At 51.9% G+C, this 22009-nt stretch overlaps 1 protein-coding gene across 1 annotated transcript; it reads right to left on the minus strand.

Annotated features, from left to right (window-relative positions):
- Positions 1-4878: 4878 nt before the first annotated feature.
- On the minus strand, positions 4879-8666 carry LOC125525300 (NAC domain-containing protein 83-like). Its single transcript, XM_048690300.1, has 3 exons — positions 8146-8666; positions 7746-8032; positions 4879-5497 (listed from the first exon to the last, which is right to left on the minus strand). Exons 1-3 carry the CDS (start codon positions 8342-8344, stop codon positions 5285-5287), a joined length of 699 nt encoding a protein of 232 aa, XP_048546257.1. The 5' UTR covers positions 8345-8666; the 3' UTR covers positions 4879-5284.
- Between the last annotated feature and the right edge of the window lie 13343 nt (positions 8667-22009).

Here is a 22009-nt window from a genome sequence, read left to right on the forward strand (position 1 = left end):
ATCAATCGCGAGTTCAAAATTCGGGGACTGGCTGGACCAAAACTTAAATGCCTGGAAGCGCAGGTGGTTCCTAAATGTGGACATATGCTTATGCAGACTGAATTATTTGTGTATGCCTGTTTGATCGATGGACCCGCGCCGGACAGGCCCTTAAATCCATTCCATCGGGTAGCTGATTCATTGCGCGACACCATCATCGATCTTGGATCATACCACTATATTATTGGTGGGAGGTGTTCAATACTAGTCAACATGCATTCTCCAGAAAGCACGACTAATCTTCATGAAATAGCAGATCTCGAGCACGAGCAAATCACAGGCTGAAATCTGCCTCTGTCGTTCAGTATGCAACCTTCTATACTTGCAAGTTGAATCCAGAATCAGCTTTTTTTGACGTTGCTTTAAAATAATAATCGGAATCAGCTTTGGTGGCAAGGAGATTCCTGTCCAAACATAGGCTATCCAGGTCGTACTGGATTAGGAAAATAGTTCCATCCATGATGACCATGATGAGCGCCCCTGTTCATATCGCCAGTTGGGCGCCGCTGGTAGTATTAAGCTAACCATGGCGTGGATCGGCATGATTAGCTGAGCTGTACCGAAAGCAAACCGCGCCGGCCCACGTACGGCGGATGCTAACGAATCAGTCGGCGAATCTGACAAAAACCAAGCGTCAAATCAGGCGCGATCTGGAGGCCGATGAGAGACCACACTAGACGCGCGGACGTGACAAGAGTTTTACATTTAGAAGCCTGTCTGCCCTGCCTCTGCCTTTGCCTGGTGTGCAGTACACTGCTGTGGCCCAAGAAGTTACACCCATGCATGCACAAGCATAGAGACCTCCCTGCAGTGCACTACATCACTGCCCTCAGATTCAATTACCATGAAAGCAACCACTGAGAACTGAGAGACAGTCAGAGAGAAAGGGAGTGATGAAGGTTGAGTGGGAGACTGAAACACTTCCTGCCTCAATGCTGGGATCTACTCCTGGCTTGGCTAGCTCCAAGAGTCAAGGCCACACAGTATGCCAGCGATAGCTCGTGGTGACTACAGGCATTCTGCTAGAGCTAGCAATAGTTACTCACACAAGAGAAGAACTAGGTTAGCTAGGACATATGATATGCAACGCATCCACGCGTACACCAAGACTAAAAGAAGGACCTTTGTGATTTGCGCGTGCGTGACTATCATGGTACTGCTGAGTTATTGATGGCCTGATGCACGCACAGGGATTAAACTGTGCAGCAACTGCTTAACACACATGGAGAAGACAGCAACGCCATCACACCCCACTGGACCCTTGCCGGCCGGCCCCAAGGAATTTAAGGCTACGTGGCCGCCGACGCCGGCCGGCCGAACGTCGTGGTCGCCGCGGTCGTCAAGTGGCATGCAGCTAGCTAGCTACCTGGCTTACTGGCTTAGCTAGCCGTAACCATCCAGTTACCGGTCGCGCGAGCGCTAGCTTTTCGCTGCACTGTCCGTCTAGGTCGATCGAGAGCACGGGAGATCGGGATCTCCGTCGTCGTCGGGCGAGATGTTGTCTGAAGAGTGAAGAGTATACATCTCAGGGTGATGTTTACGCACGTATACGTACGTACGTACGTGCGTACTCCTAGCGAATACTGATCCTCGGTAGTACTTCTTCATTCATTTTTGTAAGTCATTTCAGACAACTGAAAATAAACTGTTTTGCACATTGTTTGAAGAGTCTCTTGTCTGAAATGTCTTAAAGGCGTAAAAATGAACATCGGTAGTAGCTTGTTGCGTACGAGCAGTGTTATACTACAGCGGTGCACGCGCGCGCGTACGTACGTGCGTACGAGCTAGAGTTCAGAGATCTCAAGCAACGTACAGCTAGCACACACAGTCGTACGAATAGTATCGCAGTTATATAGCGTGCTCTTGTGTCACATCTGCACTGCAGCGACGTCGACCGGGAGACCGGTCGATGGATGCAACAAGCTATGAAGTCTGAGGATTCTGGCAACCGGGGAGCAACGCAGCCGTATGTGTGTATGCATGAGCACGACTAGCTGAAATGAGAACAGTCTTCAGAGAGTGATAGGTAGTAAGAAACTAAACCTAAATATTAGTTTTTGGAAGAAAAAAAAATCTATCGATCCAGAGAAGAAAAGTACCAGTGTGTCTATTGTGCATATATAACGGCTGCGTATACATGAATGATTGGTTAATCCATATAAAGAGAAGGGGTTGCAGAAAGAGAGAGAAAGGGGCTCTGTCGTGTTGATCGGGTTTTAGTGCCCGGGCTGTGGTCGCTGTTTCGTGATGTGATCCACGGTGCTTTATTATTCAAAGCCAAATCTAGAGTGGATTCGTTCGGGTAGGACAGTGCCTGTCGCTGGGCCCACCCACGCACACCCTCTCGGATGAACGAATCACCGTGCTCGAGCTCTTCCACAAACCACTCGACCCTATCACCTTGCCTTGCCACCCTTATCCGACTCTGCTTCTCTTTCTTTTTTTAATTAGAGTGATTTTTATCCCTTAGGCCTTAGCTAGCTAGTCGCTGCTTCTTCTTTAGTCTTTGCTTAACTAATAATGATATAAATAATCTTGGGTCTTAGTAGTAATATACGTTGTAATTAAGCACAAGATTAGTATGTCAAAAATCTAGGAGTATTAACTATACTCTCCAAACAAAACAGGTCTTGGCCCCACTTTATAGATAAAACACAAACTAAAATACACAGCCGGTTGATACAAGATAGCGAGGAAGCTCTCTTACGAAGCAGATCCTACGCTAACCTGACAACATAAACGCACGCGAATGCGCTACTGAGAGATAACACAGGTCGGCCAGAACACACTGCGACGACATGTCCTAGGACAACTAAGCTCCATGACAACGCCCTCATGAGGGCATACTATGCGAAGAATCACCGTTGTCGAGTCGAAGATGGACAAAGGTCTTCACCCGAAACCCTAGCACTAAGAGAAGAACCACAACGGTGTCCTCAATAGGAGAGCGGCACCAACGGGCGCTGCAGCCGTCGGTGGCAAAGCGCGGAGCAAGCGGCAGCTCACCCTTGCCACCATGAGGCACCTAAGATAGCCACACCAAGTCCCAGTCATCAGATCCAGATCTAGGCATCACTGTTGTCAAGGACAACGACCGAGCCAGAGCCACCCAACACTACACCGTTCACCGACTACACGACCAAGAAGCATCAGTCCCTGGGTCTGGGTCCACATCTCCACCCCGACACCACTAAATATCACCATACCCGCACACATGCCTCCACATGAAGAATGGAGGGCACTCCTTCCACTCCTAGCCAAGCATCAGTCCCTAGGTCTGGGTCCATATCTCCACCGTAAAAGGCATTGATGCCTGCGTCCCACCCAGCCCTACTGGATCGAGGGGGACACGGTCCCGAGACTGCTGGCGGCCACCTTCGAGAAGGCCCTAGCCAAAGCCCTCTAACCATGCCACGACAAGCTCCTATGACGCCAAGACATGGCTATTGGCGCCGAATCGACCGACGGCGTAGCAGTGTCACGACGACCCCCACCACACCATGAAGAGAGCTCACGGTCGCAACTTGGACCGACCCACCCTCACCTAGCTAGGGCGACAACCCCGATCCGCCTTGGGCGTAGATCTGGCCTGTCCGAGCACAAAGCCTAGATCAAAGTCACCACCGCCACGCGTGCGGCCGGCACCACCGGTACCTGCCCAGTCCTGTGCGCCACCGACTCTAACCCAGGAGAAGGGAAGACGCCACCTCCACCCTGCGCCCCGTGTAGGGTCTCGTTGCCGCACTGCCGTAGCCGTCTCCGGTGCTCTAACTCACGTCAGCATCCCAAGGCCTGACCACAGGCTAAAGAACCACCGCCACCGTCAGCTGTCGCAAGGGGGGGGGGGGGCAACAGCTCCTGACCCTTGTCTCCATAGCCCCCGCCGCCTGTCAACCGGATCTAGCCGCCGCACGCCTAAGCACACGCCCGTCACCCTGCAGCCTGCACTGTATGTCACTACTGCACCAAAACACCGTTGTGCCACAGTGCCCAACACCCATGTCACACCCTGCACCACAACACCGCTGTGCCGCAGTGCCCAACACCCATGTCACACCCTGCCATGGAGAAGCCGCCCGCATCGCCCCCCGCCCTCAGCCCACCCACGCGTGAGTGGAAGCCAAGGCCTCACCGCCGTCGGTGTTGGTCGGGCTTTGCCCGACCACGCCCCTCGGGCCGCGGTGAGGGAGGAGGAGGAAGAATGACATCGGAAATATGGGGGTGCCCTCCCTGTCGCCTCGCAGGAGTGACGCGGGAGGGGAAGTTATTTTTTTCTGTCTCAGCATTTCGTATATATTAACTACTGAAACAGGATTTCCGCGGTTCAGCATTATACTTGCCCATTCTGTTTTGGTGGAATAGGTACATATAAATAAATATTATCATGTATATTTGTATGTCATGTGACACGTGACGTTAGGTATCATGCTGCTTTTCTCTAATTTGGGCGTATGTAAGCGGTACGTATGCTCTCCAGCTTACATGTACATCTGTACGCACAACGTGATAAAATATAGCCGACCACTGCACATGCATGACAGCAACCCTTTTTGGCCAAGACACAACTTTTATGTAAAAAATATTTTGTTCGCTCGAGACACAAGTATTTAAATAAAGATGAGCTTGTAACATGTAAGCAACTGACCTCAAATGAGAACCACTTCATTTAGTAGTCAACTATAATAGTTAACCCATATGATCAAATTTATGCCATTGATTAGCCTTACAATTTTCGCTAATATCATGCATCTTGTCTCATGACATGACGGCGGCGAGTATAGTTTGTGACCAAAGCCCAGAGACCGATCCAGAGTAAGCAACAACTTGAGACTGAAAACATGGCAGTAAAAACGAGAAAGGCTTTCATTTTTTTCTTCCTTGAAGAAATTTCACGTACAGCTCGCAGGTTATTACACGTACGTGCATGCAGCGGTCACTGCGTGCGGCATCTCTGCTACGTAATACATACACATATGTGGTACATCTGCTACTAATCAGAAGAAGCTTTCTTAATTAACCAAACACCCAATGCCTGGTTGCCGACTTGCTTCTCGCTACATCATCACACTGCATTACATATTACACGGTGAAAGAGAGAGCACGGAGATGGAGAGAAAAACAAATGTTGGAGCAAGAAAAAAAAGACACTTCATTCATTCCCTCTGGTTCGTAATCTGCCTAGCTAAGCTAGCTAGTCAGTGTCTCTTGGAGAGGCATGCAGCATGCAGCAGCTTTGCTTGGCTTCTCAGCTGCTGACCTCCTCCTGCATATCCGAGGAGCTGCCGCCGCTTGTGACGCAGCTGGAAGACGACGACGACGGCGATGGCGGCATCGTGCGGCGCGCGTCGGTGCCGTGGATGCCCGGCGTCTGTATGTTGGACGACGACGGCGACCTGTCCCTTTGAAAGATCCGGCACACTACCCACTCTTCAGTTCCAGCCCCAGCCAAGCAGCAACCCTGCAAGTTGCGATGATCGTCTTAATTAAGCACACCTTTTCCATTCCAGCAACAACAATTGATGGCAGATATGCAATGCAAGCATGCAGCACAAGGAAAAAAAAGAATCCGATGCAAAATGAAAATAACGTAGTAAATGACAATACTACTACTCGTGTACTAGACTGGTTTACAATTTTTTTTTAAAAAAAAAATCGACGCTTTTACTAAAAGAACTAGTGCGTGTTTCGTTTTCTAGGATTGGAGGAACATTAGAGATTTAGGGTCTTTACCTTTCATGGCAATATTGGATTAACAACGTTTTGCGAGTAAAAAACAGAAGGAATAATACTTCTAACCTGGTACTATAATTTTCTGGTTAAAAGTATCACTTCTACTAGTTCTCAATCCAAACAATAGCACCATATTCCTTTCCTATGGTTCGCTTTTGCCTCCATTTCAAAAAAAAAAAAGATATCAGGAATCCTAACTAGCTAGGCACTCACTGACAGCAGCCTATCTTGAACGGAATCCTAATCCAACGAACTAACGGAATCCAGTTACATCGGCGATCCAACATTCCAACACTGGAATCAAAGGAGATTGCCACAGACCACCACGAATTAATCCTATATATCCACACTATTCCTGCAACCAAACGCTACGTTGATTTTGAATGGATTGACGACCCTAGCTCACTGTTGAGGTACGACTTGCGAACGAACAGCAAGTGCAATTCGCGTCCTCGCACACTTTTCAGCTAGAAGCCAATCTCTCATTCCATTAGCAAACAGGGTTTTCATTCATGTAGATGAGCATCGACAGCAGGGCACACTGTGCAGACCAAGCGAGGAGAAGATGCAACAGTTCTTTGACGAAACATCTCTTGCAACAGTAGTAGTGGCCATGGAATTGTTGTGCGCAGTTGGACCGTCGATAACTAGCTAGCCCCCTCTTTTCTCCTTTCCGGATACAAGGAAGATGCACGCCACATATAAATGCTTCTCTATCTAGCAAAGCTTTCACTATCAGTCACCGGTAAATTACTACTCAACTAACTCAGCGGCCGGTGATGGTGTATATGTAAATACGGTCGTCGAGCAACTAACTTCTTGTTGAGGGCTAGGCTACGTGTATTACTAGCAGGTTTAGCTAATTAATCCCAACAATAAGATCTAATCAACGGATTCTCAACAGGCCGGGCCAGAGCTAGCATCCAGGACAGCGTTAAGTACAACCAACCACCTCTCCGTATCAGCATAAATTGCAACGGCGACCACTACCATCCCAGGCAATTTAATTACAACAGGATCGATCCGTCCATCCATCCATTGGTCAGGTCAAATAATTGGCAGTTTTGCAAGTTGTCACAGTTTGATGAACTCTCTTGCTTGCAGGTATATGCATCTAGCTAGCGGAGAAGCCTATGTACTCGTCCTATATATGTAGCCACTTACCTACTCTATGTAACTAGCTTAACACTGTTAGTTACTCCCTCGGTCACATAATATAAGAGCGTTTGTGATACTATACTAGTGTGAAAAACGCTCTTATATTGTGAGACGGAGGAAGTATTAATCTCAGCAAGAGTGGTTATGTCATCTGTGAAGTTTATGTATGCCTCATGGTTAAGCTGGTTAATTAGGTTACGCTAATTCTGACATCATGGTCGACGCCGTATATGTGAGTTAAGTAGTTGGTAACTGTCGATACAATCAAAGTTAAGCTGAAAAGACAGCTCCGTGCCAAGGTTGAACATGTGCGCATGATCCGGCCTGCTAGCTAGTTAACTAGCTAGGTAAAAAAAAACCCCGGAAAAAAACACGTCTGAAACGCAGGAATTATACAGTAGATTTGTGAGAACTCCAGCAAAACTGTTCAATTCGACACGTCAGCAATCTGAAAAAACTGACCTAATCTAAGCAAAACCTGAGGCATGGATACAAACAGTGAAAGCCTAAACATAAAATTATATATAGCATGCAACTTCAATTATCAGTACTTGCTTAACTGTACTCTATCAGTTTATGCTTTGCAACTGATGGAGCTGTCATCCAATTCCAAAGCTAAGGATTGGAGACTGGAGTAGCACTACTAACACACAGGTGCAGCAGTGCAGACGTGCAGTTGAACAAGTACAAGAACGTTATTCGGAAGGAGAAAAAACTATACTGACACAGTACATGCAGTAAGAACAAATTAATGGCAATCGATTAAATCAAGTTGCATCTAATAATTCAGCAATCAAGGAGGATTAGTTAGTGCTCACATTCTTGTGGTGATGCGGCAGAGCGAGGCGGTACTCGTGCATGACCCAGCCGGTCTGCGCCGGCGCCGGCGGCGCCTTGGAGCCCTTGCCCTTGGCACGTCGGGGGACGAAAACCATGGACTTCTTGACGCCGACGAGGTGGCTCCGGCCGCACCGGGACACCACCACCGGCCTCTCCCTCGCGCTCGCGGGCTTCCAGCACCCGCTCGCCGTCGTGGTCCTGCCACCCCTCTTGGCGCCGGCGGCCGGCCGGACCGCAAAGTAGTACTTCTCCCCCTCTCTCGCGCCTGGAAACGAGTCAAACGGCAGCTTTTAGCATATATGTAACACGTCGTATGGCCAGCAGTGTCGTCGTCGGCGGCGGCCGTGTTTTTGGCTTTGTGCTGCGTGCGTGGCGTACCGGGGATGTCCCAGGGGTCGAGGCTGTAGAGGTTCTGGACGTCGGGGATGACAGCAGCTGGGAGCGGGAGGGCGAGGGCCTTTCGGCGGAGGTACTGCACAACCAGCTCCTCGTCTGTAGGGCGGAAGCGGAACCCGGGCGGCAGCTGCCTGAGCACCTCCTGGCCGCCCTGCCTCACCATCACCGGCGTCCTCTCCATGGCTAGCTGCCGCTGACCACCTGGCAACAGCTCGTAATAGCACGCACGCACAAACTAGCTCAGCTCAGTGGCTCGAGCACGTACGTACGAACTAATAGCCGCACTAGCTAGGTAGCTTGTAGTTCACAGGGGACGTCCTTGCACGGCAGTGGCAAAGGCAGCAGGGCAGGTCGCAGCTTCCTATCTCACTTTGCAAGTGCAAAGTGGCGCCCATGAGCCGTGCATTTGCTTGGAATGTTCATGGCGACTTGCAGAGAGGGACAGAGAGAGGGAGAGGGTGTAGACTAGGGAGAGAGAGATGGGAGGGGGAGTGGGGAAAAGGGCGCGGTGTGTTTATATATAGGAGATCGGCTGCGGGAGGCGTGAAGTTTACTCCATCGTCGCCGTCGTCTGCGGCTCGCCTGCTGGCGGACGTGTGGCCGAGCTCGGTGCCTTCTCCGATTTGACAAGCGCGCCGGTTTATTGCCCGGCTGGCCCCTGGCTTTCGATTAATTCCTTCTGGAAATTCTCCAGCAAGTTACAGTGCCTGCGCCCCTGTTACGCGGCAACGCAAGCAACGAGGTTAACTGGCCGCTTCAGATTCCGCCAACTTCGTTTTCGTCAAATAGCACCCGGCACTGGAGTGTGACTGATCGCCGTGATCTCGGTTTTCAGTTTCATCCTTGGCTGATTTTTTCTTTCTTTTGGTTTCAAGATGACTGGAATCCAACAGAAGGTTAGGATAATTCATGACTTGCGGATTTCCCTCTTTACCTCATTTTTGTTAGCTTGTGGCATGTGTTACCGTGAGAATTCTACCGAGTGAGCGTTTTTTTCGAACACTGAACCGTACAACAATTGTTCCACGATAAATTATATATTAATTAGAAACAAGTTATGTACAAAAATCAAAAGAAATAAAAAAAACAACAACGGGCTCAACCAATTCCAACTTTAGGGAAATCCAGAAAAACAACGACTCTCGCCTTTCACGTGTACGAGTAGGGGCTCGTGTCCCTCTCGCGTCGTCTCCCCCGCGGGCGGCTCGGGAGGGCTCAGCCACCGAAGCCGCCTAGTACCCTCCAACGCCCTTCTTCCCCTCCGTCGTTGTCGATGGTCAGCGCCGGGCAAAGCCCGTGCATGCGACGGCGGCGGCGGAGGGTCTCTTCTCCTCCCGCTTCCGGATCCGCGGCGCAGGCGTCCTGATCCGCGGGGTGCGGCCCTCCCGACGGTGTGGCGGATCCCGGAGGCGGCGGACTCGCGGCGGTGCACGGGTGCCCAGATCCATGGGTGTGGGATTCCCGGCAGCATCCGAGCTCCCGGCAGTGGCGGGATCGGTCAACGGTGGGCTTGTGCGATGGCGTCGGCCGCGCGGTGCCGGATCTCGTCGCTCGTGGCGGATCTCGCCACTCCCGCCATCGTGGAGAAGCCTGGACCTAGGATGGTGACCCCGTTAGGCATGGCGACGGCGCCCTCGGCCGGCGACGTTCGCGAGGGGTGGATGGACGGCGTCTTGACCGTGTGGGCAGTGAGTTGCCGATGGATCTCCTCTGCGCTGCAAGCTCTCTCCCGCTGCACTTGGTGGCTTACGATCGCGGTCACCGTCAACATCACTTCATGAATTGGATAAGAGTAGCGATAGATGTTGCCTAAACGGTGGCTTTAGTCTTATTGTTGTATGACTTTGTAAGATCTTGTGTGAATAATTAATAAAGTGGCTGCATGCATTGCCCAGATGCAGAAGCCGGGTTCCTCCTCTTTTTTTAAAAAAAATCTAGAAAAACAATTAACTGAGATGTAGCTCAATCCAACTTCTGAATTCTCCTAAGAACTTTCTGTTAATTCTGTGAGTGATAAGCAGCAGATCCTCTTTGAGCGGTGTCTCCAAGCTGTGACAGTAGGAGCTCCTTGCTTGAAAATTTTACAGTTCCTCTGACTTCAAGTATTCCAACATCCCATGATGATAACGCAGAGGGCAAAAGAGCTTGGCAGAGTTTGCATAGTGAAGAGAACATTGTCCAATAAGAGACCCTTTATACCTGCAAACTGTAAACACGGTACAAGGGCCGAGAAAGCAGAGGTTTGAGCGGCCATTTTACTGCGGCCAAACAGGCACCGTATTTGGAACCGTAAATTTCAAAAGAAAGCATTCGCGGGCGAAATTGAAGAACACATAGTCCCTTCATCATAGTTAGATCATGGCTACATAGGTCGACCATCGCTACATTTATACTACAATCGTATCCTAACTAGGCAAAATCAGAGCTCACCAGAGCTCTCCGGGTGCAGCGGCGGCGCTCACTCGTCTTCGTCATCGTAGGAAGTGACAAGGTCAACGCATTTCTTGTCCTGCTCCTCCTGCTCGTGGCACCATGCGGCCTGCTTCTAGTGGAACTCACGGTCGGCGGTGAGCGCCTGCTCGAAGAGGAGGTCGCTGAGCTCGTCGTCCCGTTGGCGACTCGCATCCTCCTCCTGCTGCTTGCGCACAGTGCGCTCTACGAGCGCCGCCTCGAAAGCGTCCGCATGGGGCCCAACAAGGTAGTCTTCCGACCCGATGACGCCGCGGCCACTCCTCCCCCAGCTCGATCTTGACAGCGGGGAGGTCGCCGGTCTCCCTCTCCCTCTTCACCGGAAGCAGCCCCGAGCTGGAAGAGCTCCCCGTGTAGGAGCGCCGCGCATGGCGGAGGTCATACTCCTCCGTCTCGTGGCGGAGGAGGGACTTCGGCGCCAGCAGCATGTACTTCGTGTACTGCTTGGCCGCGCGCTTGCGCGCCGCGTCGGATGTGACGCAACGCTTGCCGGGGAAGGGGGGGGAGGGGTTGCGGGCCATCATAAAAAGTTTTACGGGCCAAGCGACCATACGGGCTCTGGTCTGGCCTAAAAAAGGGGCCAAACCCATATAATCACCGGAATTTTACAGTTTTCATGAGAAGGACATCCCCTATTTCTTGAGAAGGATATAGTGTCCACCATGCCAAAGCAAAAGGACAGTCGGAGAAGAGATGTAAAGATGTTTCTTTCGATGGCAAGGTCCAAAGCTCACAGTTATATGAGGCCAGACGAAAGAGTTCACTGTATCATGAAGAAGCAATTAGAAGAAAATTTTGTGCCTTAGCATTGGAGCACTTCTTAACGGAGTGAGTAACCTACAGTAGCAAAAGCACCGTGCCAAAGCGGAATCTGATGCTACATGCTCGTGAGACACGACCTAATTAATCTGTGAGTCACAGACATGCTGTACATTCGCCAATCTGTCCGGCAGATTTGGCGCTAGCAACTAGCTAGTGCAGGGCGAACCAACCTCTAATTGAGATGGTTAGATGGATAGTGGTATCCCCAACCTAGCAGGGTTTAAATTCTGATGCTCGCATTTATCCTGAATTTATTTCAAGAATTCCGGCGATATGTTTTCAGTGGGAGGAGACGTTTCCGTCGATTACGAGACGCCTACGGTGACTTCGTAAAATCTCAAGATGATATGCCGGCTCAGTCTCTCGAAGGTGCTCATAAGAGTAGGGTGTGTGTGTGTGCGTTCATAGGGGTGAGTATATGCGCGTGTATATAAGCGCTTATGTCTGTATTGATGCTAAAAAAAACTAGCTAGTGCAGGTTCTTGCTGTCGTAGCGCTCCTTTGATTAATCAATCAAGAACCAAACACGTACAACTGCCCTCCACTAGACCTAGTTTTCTTAATTCATGGACGCACGCAGCGTGCAGCATCTCCTATACTTCCACCGGAACTGTGCAAGTAATCAGGCTAGTGTTGATTAGATAATTAGCGGCGATGCTCGATCTAGGGATTGGATTGGAATTTGAAGGGCATCGTATTCATCGATTTGGTGGCCTTTTTTCCTTTGGCTGCAAACGTGCCAGTGATGCCTTGTTCCCTAGCTTTGTTCTTCCTTTGCATGAGCCCTTTGCTTAGGAGCAGCTGCAACGCCTAGCTTTATCCTCATCTTTTTCTCTCCTTACCTTTGAGCACTTCCTTTTGCAGCAAAATACCTTAGGATGGTTGGGACCCACAGTCGAGGCCTATGGGCCCACATTTGCTTGGCTACGGCAAGGCATTCTCAATTATTATGCATAATAAAATTGTTTTTTTATTTTATAAGTTCTTTTGGAACCATGAACGAGAACTGCAAGTAAGATGTATTACCGAAAAAGGCTTTCGCTCCGCTTTATAGATACAGCCAATTGTCAGAGCCACACAGGATACAAAGGTTCACGCAACACACACGCAGGGTAACATAAAAGAGTGACAACAAGCGCTGAGGTTTTGCTGAGGGCACAGCTCAACAAACCCACAAGGAAGAACAAAAAGTAAGATGTATTAAGGAGAAGGAAAGAGTTTCAAATAAGTTTTAGTTGAAACTTATGACAAGTTTTGTTGTGGTCCAGAGTAACTTAATTAGTACATGTTAATTGCTCTTTCAAAGAAGCTAAGGGCATATCTAGCCCATCCCTAAAAGTTAAATATGGGGATAATTGTTTTGGTTTGGGGAATTAACACCAATCTCCTAAAAAGTATAATTGCCTAAATTTAGCTTCCCCAAACCCCCTAGCCCATTTTTGCTACCGAGTGCCAATTATCAACGAAAATAGGGAGCTGTCGCTGCCTTCCCACTCGACCGCCTCCTTCCTGCCCTACCCTCGACATCGTCGCCGCTAGTCGTTCCCAGCACAATGACCACGTGAATGGATAACCCCAACCCTGCCGCCCTCACGACCACCCTCATTGGCGCCGAAGACCCACTGCCAGCAGCCAAGGGAAACTCCTCCTCGATGAGGATGACACTGCTCGCCACTCGCGACGCCGCGACCACATAGCCACAGTTGGGCTCGACGACCAACAAACGGGAGTGTTGCCGTCAACCAAGGCGGCGGACATCACGAAAACATGGGGAAAAAGAAGGTTACAATCACCACTACACCTTCCCCTCGGCCTCCCGCGACCCTGATGCCAACAACATGGACGCACATAGCCGTGCGGCCACCCCTTCACCTCTGGCGGCGAAGAGGAGCTGGATTCAGACGTAACCCTAAACGCCACCAACGTGCTCGAGGAAATGCTACAAGTAAAAAAATGTGTTTCTTTTCTCTTTTTTGATTTTCAATTTCTCAATTGATTTATGAATGATGTGCTGTTAATTGCTTTGGTTTTTCCATTTATTGAGCCGGCGACTATTCCCATGCTAGCGCCCGTTTGGCTACCAACGCGTATTTCCCACGACACCGGTCGACATTAACCGACTATATATATGGCGCAATGGCACTTCCACCTCCCCTCACTGACATTGACTCACTTGCTCTCCCCCCTCGCACTGGCGTTGCATCACTAGCTCCCCTCTTCCCCTCACTCCACTGCATTAACAATGGAAGTTCTAGTTGAAGTCATGCTGGAGGTTACACCTGCTACCGCCGTTGCATCGGAGCTTGGTCATGCCCCTGTTGTGGAGCCTGAGGTCGCACCCAATGCCGTCATTGTTCCAAAAACCTCAATTTTATTTATCGAAATTTTTTCTGCCACCACCACCCTATGTTTCTTTGACGATCCAATATGGAGGCAAATTCCGGCACTTTGTCCTAGGGAGAATTTATCCCTAGAGCCTTCTTCATCAACATTGTTGCCACCATGACCATAAGTGAGTAGTCCTCCTTGGACTATATCAGTATCTAGATGTCATGTTGTCTCCCTTGTTTGTCCATACATTGATCATATGATCTGCCCTACATGATTCATCCAATGTAATTAGTTATCGGTCTATCTATTGTGGTGTAATAAACTATCACTTTCTGGTTAGATCTATATATGGTTTATTTTGGATTCATATGATTTCTTTGTTGCATAATTTATAGACATATATGATCTCCGACCTATTAGTCTTGCACTATCATGTTTAGATGAATGCTCTCCAAGAGAGAGTTGTGTATTTTAGTTGGTTTTAACCTTGCTAGTAATCTATGTCAGTGACAGAAATAGAAAGTGTATTGTGTTATTGACATTAAGGATAAAAATATAGTTGCGTTGTTGTCTCGGTGATGAGCTGGAGGTAAAGACAATATAATTTTGATATTATGTCACCTTGCTTGATGCAATGCTCTGTTTTACTTAATACTTTGAGATGCATGTTGGATAGCGATTTTGGGGTGCAGTATTAACTATAGATGCAACTGGATAACCTATAGATATAAGGACATAATGCCTATACGCTATTATGCCACGTATAAGCATAATCGTATAAATTAAGTAAAATGCCAAGCTAAGTAAAATATATTAATTGCATAGGTCTACACTTAACTTGTTAAGTTTTGTGCCAACTCAAACTTGGAAACCGGGCACATGTTGGGATTTGTTGCAAGGGTGGAAGCCTTAATGTTACATGTAGGAAGGACAATCTATGTGGCTTAATGATATCAACATGCAAATGGGAGCATGCACAAGTTTTTGGTTGGATGGTAATAAATTTAGAAAGATCCATCAACTAGTGTCCATTATAGGTTTTCATGAGAATTTGTTGACAAAATCTTAGTGTGCAAAGCATTTTTATGATAGAGTTGACACTATTGGTGAGGTCAAGATCATGTTGTTTTTCCAAAGGTAACTTCTTCCTTGCGGTTTCTTTGGATTGGAAGTTCCTCTGCTTTTTCTTCAATGGTTTAATGACTTTTCTCGACAAACTTGTCGTGGAAACTACAACCAAATCTTTGTTCAATGTCAACCATTTATCTTCTGTTGAAAAGAGCACGCGTCGCTATGTCTGGCAGTCATGCAAGTTTTATTTCATCCAACTTATAAAGTGGTAGCTATATTATAAAACAGAATGCAAGAAAGCTCTCACAACACTTGAGTTGCGAAATAAAATATGATATTCCAAAAACTGCCTTTATTCTTTGAGTGGGACCACTTGTATATAAATACACCACGCTTCAAAACTCACCAACTGAACTCAAGCAGGTCCTAAACTGTTCTTCTCACAGAGGTTATCCCTAGTTAATGAAACTAAATCCTTTGAAGCTCCGTTTTGAAAAAAAATCCTTTGAAGGAAACAATAAGGGCCTCTTCTCATCTGTTTTTTTTTACGAAATCAAGGATTGATTCTCCAAAAAAAAACTATTATTGCTTTCCTATAATTTCAAAGAAATTCTAACTTCCACCTCAGCAGTACTATCAAATTTCCAAGTTATCCAAGAAATTCTATTCAAAGAAAGTAGTACTATCAAATTTCCAAGTTTTCCAAGAAATTCTATTCAAAGAAATTCTAGAACTACACGAATGACTTATACACTGAGACGGAAGTAGTACTATCAAATTTCCAAGTTTTCATACCCAATAGCGATTCGAAATTTCCTCAATACTGAGAAGAACTAGGAAACTGGTAAAAGAAAGATGATGGCACGCTTACACAAGATCCACCTCAGCAGTAGCACCACCTGGCCTGTAGAGAAGCACAACAGCACTTGAAAATGACGCAGCACAAGAGACTGCTAGTGGCCTAGTGCTCCATACCCACACGCTGCGTCCACACACGAGTGTATTGGGTTTGGTTCTCTCTCTCTGTGTGTGTTTGTGTCACTGCTTTCTCCAAAAGAATGAGCAAAAAGGGGGCCAATCATTAGTAGCTTATCCCTCTATCCCGCCTCTTTGGCTGATCTGGTTTGCCGTTGCCGGAAATCAAGGAGTGAAGTACTCTACACAACTGTCGGTGCTTCATATACAGAGATATAGATGTGTGCATATACTCTTCAGCTGCTTCATGATTTCATAAGATATCGAAGAATCAAATAGGGTACCTAATGATAATTATTTTTACGTGAGCTAATGATGTACAGTTAGATGTGCGCATTATTTTCAGTCTAGCCATATACCAGTTGTCTTGGCGTGGCCTACCCAAACATTAGACTATTGCCTTTTCAGCACCATTCTATCACCTTTTTTCCCCGCAAAAAAATAAATAAAAATTTCTATCACCTTTTCTTTTTGTGTGAGACTATTCTATCACTTTGAATTACAAAAATTATCAGATCAAAAAATAAAAATGCTACCAAAATTATCTATTCCAGAACCCGCCCTCTCAATTACAGTGGAATTTTAATGTATCGTGCACCCTCAGATCACGTGGCCCATTTTCCGTACAGAGCCATGCATTTAGCCTAAAAGGCAAACCAAACAAGTTTACCCTGAATAAGCTACATGATCCAAGTGATTATCACATCATGATTCGTGGAAAACCTGCGACCCACATGATTGGCATCAACCGACCATACCTTTTCCGGCCGGCGTCGGAGCAGGAAAATCATTTGGACATAATCCATCGATCTGCTGCTCAAAGTGATCACACCGGATGGCCCAGATGATGAGACTGATCTATCATCATCAAAGGAGGGAAACAAGAAAAAAGACCAAACGTGTTGTCATAATTAAACAGTACTTTGCATGGTTAGAACCTTTTAGTTCATGTATATCACCTTTGGTGGGCATGAGATCTCCTTTTTTTAGCCTTATGAGATCTCCTTTTGAATGTCATTTATCTTTTCTTCTAGTTTTTAATTTGCATTTTGATAAAATATATGATGGGCTCTAGGCCCATATAACAATTTCAGAAAAATTTCAAAGGGCCCATGTATGTGTGATGACAAAAAAGGTAGTCGAAAGTTTAGTACCCCCCCCAAAACGGAAAAAGTTTTGGAAACCCCCCCCCCCCCCCCCCCCCCGGCACTATGTTCCATATTTCCCAATATTTTTTTTATGTTTCCTCCACTGTTATGGAAAAATCAGGCAACCGAGACATTCCGTTCACATCGACCGCGGTTGCTCCGAACCTTACGCTTCTGAACTCCGGCCTTCAATCTCCCTCTCTCTCCCGGTTCTAAACACATCCCATCACGTAAAGCGCGAAATTTTTCGTTCAGCAAGTATCTTGAAGCACGCGGTATCCTACGAAAAGCGGCAGATTTCATGGTGAAATTTACTCCCCCTCTCACATCCTGCAAAGGGCGCTCACCTTTTGTGGGAATCTGCGGCGGTACAAAGCTTTCTTCTTGTGCGACTGAATGCTGGAAATAGCCTTTTTATCACACCACATGGCAATGCACCCTCACGTTCGTTCCAGATCACTTGTCATGACCACATGGGGCAACTTGAATTCCGGGGCAAGCAAGGCATATATGCATACCGAACTGGCTTCTCTCCCTGGCCCTGCTTTAGAGCGCAGAAATTTTGCGTGAATTTTACAAGAATTCCACAAGAAACTGGCCGATTCCTGCAAGACTAGCAGACAGGGAAATGAGAAGGCCGATGGCTCTGGCGACTGGCGACGCCCCTGGCGACGCGGGCGCTGCGGCTGCCCTGCCGCCGCCCCCCCCCCGCCCCCCCCCCCAACCCCCGCCTCCCCGTTGGCGTCCGCCGCCCTCGTCCCACCGCCGACCCCTCCCTCTGGCTCTCCGCGGATGGTGTGGGCCGACATCGCCGAGGCCGACGATGTCGCTGCTGGCCGCCCCGTCGAGTGCCGGGACCGGGTTCCCCCCAAGGCCCCGCCGCGGCTGCCACCCGACCACGCCGGTGGCCCTACTCCCAGGGGTGGGAGTTCGGCCGCCCGTGGGTCGGGACGGCGCCGGCGTCTCCCTCCTGCCGCCTCCCCGGCACGGGGGATGCAAGGTGCGACTTTTGGGTCGGGGATGCCCTCTCGGCGGCGCCGCGCTGGCAGCTGGGGTGTTGCCGTCCGCGCTGACCGGGGCCCTGCTCTCGCCTCCTGGAAACCCGCGACCCCGGCTGTGCCCGCCTCTGCTTCGGCCTGCCCGACTCCGTCGATCCCGCCCGAGCTAGCTCCGGTCCTCTCCCGTCGGGCACCCTTCTGGCCCTTCTTCCCATCCCGTGGTTCCTCCGGACCCCAACCTCCAGGCCGCATCCCCGCCCTGCCTTCCCCTCGCCGCCCCCGTATGCCCCCGCCGGCGGCCACCGCGGCGATGCTCGGGGAAACCCTAGCTTCCCGCTTGGTCACCCCGGGGCGCTCGTACCGGGCTGCGTTGCTCCTGGGCCGGCCTACGGGCCTGGCTGCAGGTTCCCCCCGCAGGGCGGCGGGTACGGCTGCGGCCCATGGGAGGCAGGCCTCGGCGGCTGGGGTGGGCCGGCTAGGCAGGTCGGTTCTGCCCCGCCAGGCCCAGTCTCGTCCCCTGGCGGCCCCGGGCCCAAGCAGGCGATCGATCTGGCCGCCTGTAGGGTTCCCTCGCCCCCCACTTCTTCCCCCACCTGCGCCGCCAGCCTCCTGCCTCGCCTGGTCCCTGCCGTCCCGCCCCGACCCCTGCTCGCCGGCGCCACCGTCCTCCCCTTGCCCAACTCTCCCCCCGCCGCTCATGACTAGGGAGTGGGGGGACGACGCGGGGCGCCCCAAGCGCCGGGCGGATGAGCGCCGTGACCCGCCCCGCCCCTCCCCCGATGGTCACCGGCGCGAGGCTGACCTGCGGCAACAGCTTTCCTCCCGGCCGGCTCGGCGCTCCCCGACGCACGATTCCCGCCGCCCTTCCCCCCGCTCCTCGTGCCGCTCGCCGGCCCGCGACGACCGCCGCTCGCGTTCCCCGGCTCGCCGCTCCTCTCCTAGGGCGGAGTCGCGGGACCGCGGTCGGTCGCCGGCCGGGGAGACGAGGCCGTCCTCTCGACGGCGGTCCCCGTCGCCGACCCATCGCCGGGACCGGTCCCCCTCCCCGCCCCGCACACTGCCCGTCGCCAACTCCAACAACTCCCAGGCAACCCGTCGCTAACAGCCCTCCCGCTCCCAGGCTGCGTTTCCGCCGTCTAACGGCGGTAATGGCAACCGGGGGCGCCAGGGGCCCAAGAAGAAGAAGGGTCCTCCGCGCCCTCAGGCTGCCGCATCCACCGCCGCCGCGATTCCTCCTCCGGGCACCGACGCCCCTCCCGACGGCCCGCCGTGCTTCAACTGCGGCTTGACTGGCCACTTCCAGGTGGCTTGCCCCAACCCCCCGATGTGCTACCTGTGCAAGGATGCCGGACATCCCGCGATTCTCTGTCCGGATTGCTCGATGACGGAGGAGATCATGATGTACGGCCACGGCATCGAGGACATGGCCTTCTTCCACATCGAGGTGCCAGAGATCCCCCCTCCCCCCCCCTCGCTGATGGCGATTGTGACGGTCGTGGGCGAGGCCGTCGCCACCCCAGAGCTGCTTGAGGCCGAGCTCAACCACTTGTGCAGATGCACGTGGGATTGGCACGTGACCCCCACCGCTTCCAACGTCTTCTCGGTGATCTTCCCCGACACTATGAGTATGGGATTCTGTACCCGCAGTAACAACATCGCCCTGGCCCTCAACGACATTGTGGTGAACATATCTGAGCCACGGTGGGATCCCAAGGCTGTCGCTGTCCTGGACACTGCGTGGCTCCTCATCGCCGGCCTACCAGATGTGGCCCGGTTTGAGCGAGTCATCCGCAGCATGTCCAAGATCCTAGGCAAGGTGGTGGTGGTCGACGAGCTTTCCTTACGCAAGGAGGAGGAGGTCCGGGTCAAGGTGAAGTGCCTGGACTCCTCCAAGCTCCACGTCACGATCCGAGTCTTCTTCAATGACGACGGCTACGACCTCAAGATCTGCCTCGAGCCTCCGAACCACATCGGCCGCCCCCGCTTCTCTGATGACAGCCACCTGGGGGGTGGCCCAGCTGATGCCGGCGACTCCCACCGCCGACGCTCGCGCCACTCCCGCCTCGACGACCCAGGAGATGATGAGGACGGCTCGGAGCACTCCCGCTCCCCCTCCCGGGAGCCATCCAACCCACCCGCGGGTCGTGGCGGCTCCGGGGCGGGGCGCACTCGAGTGTCGGCCGCTGACCTCGTGGTGGCCCTCCGCTTGGCCACCCCGCCGGTCATGCCCTCTCAGTCTCCGTCGGAGTCGGCCAGCGACATCTCCAGCGTGGGCCTCCTCGTCGCCCCGCCATCGTCGCCTCGCTCCCCCTGCACCGTCTCCGCCCTTCGCTCCTCGCCGTCGGGACCGGACCTACCGTCCCCCGCCGGCTCGGCCTCCCCGGTCCCCACAGGTGGAGGCGGATGTGATGTCCCTGCTGCACCTACCTCGTCCCCCCCTCCCGCGGGGGTCGCGGCGGGTGCCACCCTGGAGCTCGCCGATCCGCCCGCCCCGCCGGTACCTTCCGTCGGCCTCCTCTCCTCGCCGACCTCCCCGTCCGCCTCGGTGGCTGTGGATGTCTCCTCGCCGGCCTCCGTGCCCCCCCTCCGTCGGTGGCGTACGCCAGGCGGCACTGCTCCACCTCGACGCCGGTGACGTCCTCCCGCCGCAGCGCCCGCCTCGATGCGGCGCAGCCGGTCGACTCTCCGGCGCCGTCCATCGCCGAGCGCGCGGAGCTCCGCGCGGCGGTCCGGAACCTCGAGTCAGGTGTGGACCCCGACCTCCCCAGTTCCTCCAGTTGTTCATTTTCCGCTCTTGAGGCAGCTCCACTTGGCCACCTCGCCAAGGTGGCCAATGACTCGGCCATAGTTTTCAGAGGGGAAGTTGGCCCCCCTTAGAACAGATCGCGGCCATTAGGGCCCGGGAGATCTTGGACGGCAAGCTGGCCGAGACCCGCGCCCGCCTGCTCCGACCTCCCGAAGGGACGCCCATCCCCCCCGCGGGTCAGGCCCCTCTAGTGGCCGACGGGATAGTCCGTGGACGCACCCGTTCACGCACTGCAGCCCTCCGCGCGCAAAGCGCTTCCCGTGTCCTGGGGTCAAGCAGCCCCCCGATGGGGGCTTAGATGTGGGCCCTTGTCTGGAACATCCGCGGCTTCGGCCATGATGGTCGTCGCCGCCAACTCATTGAGTACATTCGTGACGAACACATTGACATCATCGCCATCCAGGAAACCTTGCGTACTGAGTTCGCCCTTCAGGAGCTTGAGCGCCTTAGCTCCCACCTCTTCGCTTGGCACTTGCTCCCTTCTAGTGGGACCTCAGGCCACTCTGGAGGCATCCTCTTACAGGTAAAGGATGCCACCTTTGAGGTGGGTGGCATGGACCGGGGCGAATTCTTCGTTAGTATGGAGATCTTCGAGCGCGCCCTGAATTTTAAATGGGAGGTCATTATTGTTTATGGTCCGGCGGACCACCGCCGCTCCCCGGCCTTCCTAACAGAGCTACGGCTGAAGATCTCTAACTCCCTCCTCCCAGTTCTCGTGGGCGGAGACTTTAATCTCATCCGATCCCCGGATGAGAAGAATAATGACCGAATTAACTTCCCTAGGATGCAATTATTCAACGATTGGATCGCGGAGCTGGGGCTCCGCGAACTTGATCGGACGGGTGCCAGGTTCACCTGGACGAACCGACAGATTTTCCCGACACAATCCGTGCTGGATCGTGTCCTAGTTTCCCCGGAATGGGAATTACGCTGCCCCCTGGCATCGCTCCGGGCTGTCACCCGGATCGGGTCTGACCATGTCCCCCTCCTCCTCTCCACCGTCGACGAGCGGCCCCCCACTGCGCCGCGATTCCGGTTCGAGCCCTTCTGGCTCAATCAGGCCGGCTTCCGGGAGGCTGTCGTCGCCCGCTGGATTTTTGCCCGTTCTGCTCCCCATCGCTCCATGTCCGCTGTCGACTCGTGGCATTTCTGTGCCAAGCTAGCCCGCCAATTCATGAAGGGCTGGGGGGCCAACCTTGGCCGGGATCTTAGAGAGCGCAAAAGGC

The sequence above is a fragment of the Triticum urartu genome, chromosome 7, assembly GCF_003073215.2.
Source record: "Triticum urartu cultivar G1812 chromosome 7, Tu2.1, whole genome shotgun sequence".
NCBI classification, from domain to species: Eukaryota; Viridiplantae; Streptophyta; class Magnoliopsida; order Poales; family Poaceae; genus Triticum; species Triticum urartu.

Coding starts and splice junctions, on each gene's coding strand:
- LOC125525300 (XM_048690300.1), bottom strand. CDS start 8,344: ATGGAGAGGACGCCGGTGATGGTGAGGCAGGGCGGCCAGGAGGTGCTC. Junction 8,033..8,145: donor CGACCCCTGGGACATCCCCG/GTACGCCACGCA, acceptor ACTCGTTTCCAG/GCGCGAGAGAGGGGGAGAAG. Junction 5,498..7,745: donor TGCCGCATCACCACAAGAAT/GTGAGCACTAAC, acceptor CGCAACTTGCAG/GGTTGCTGCTTGGCTGGGGC.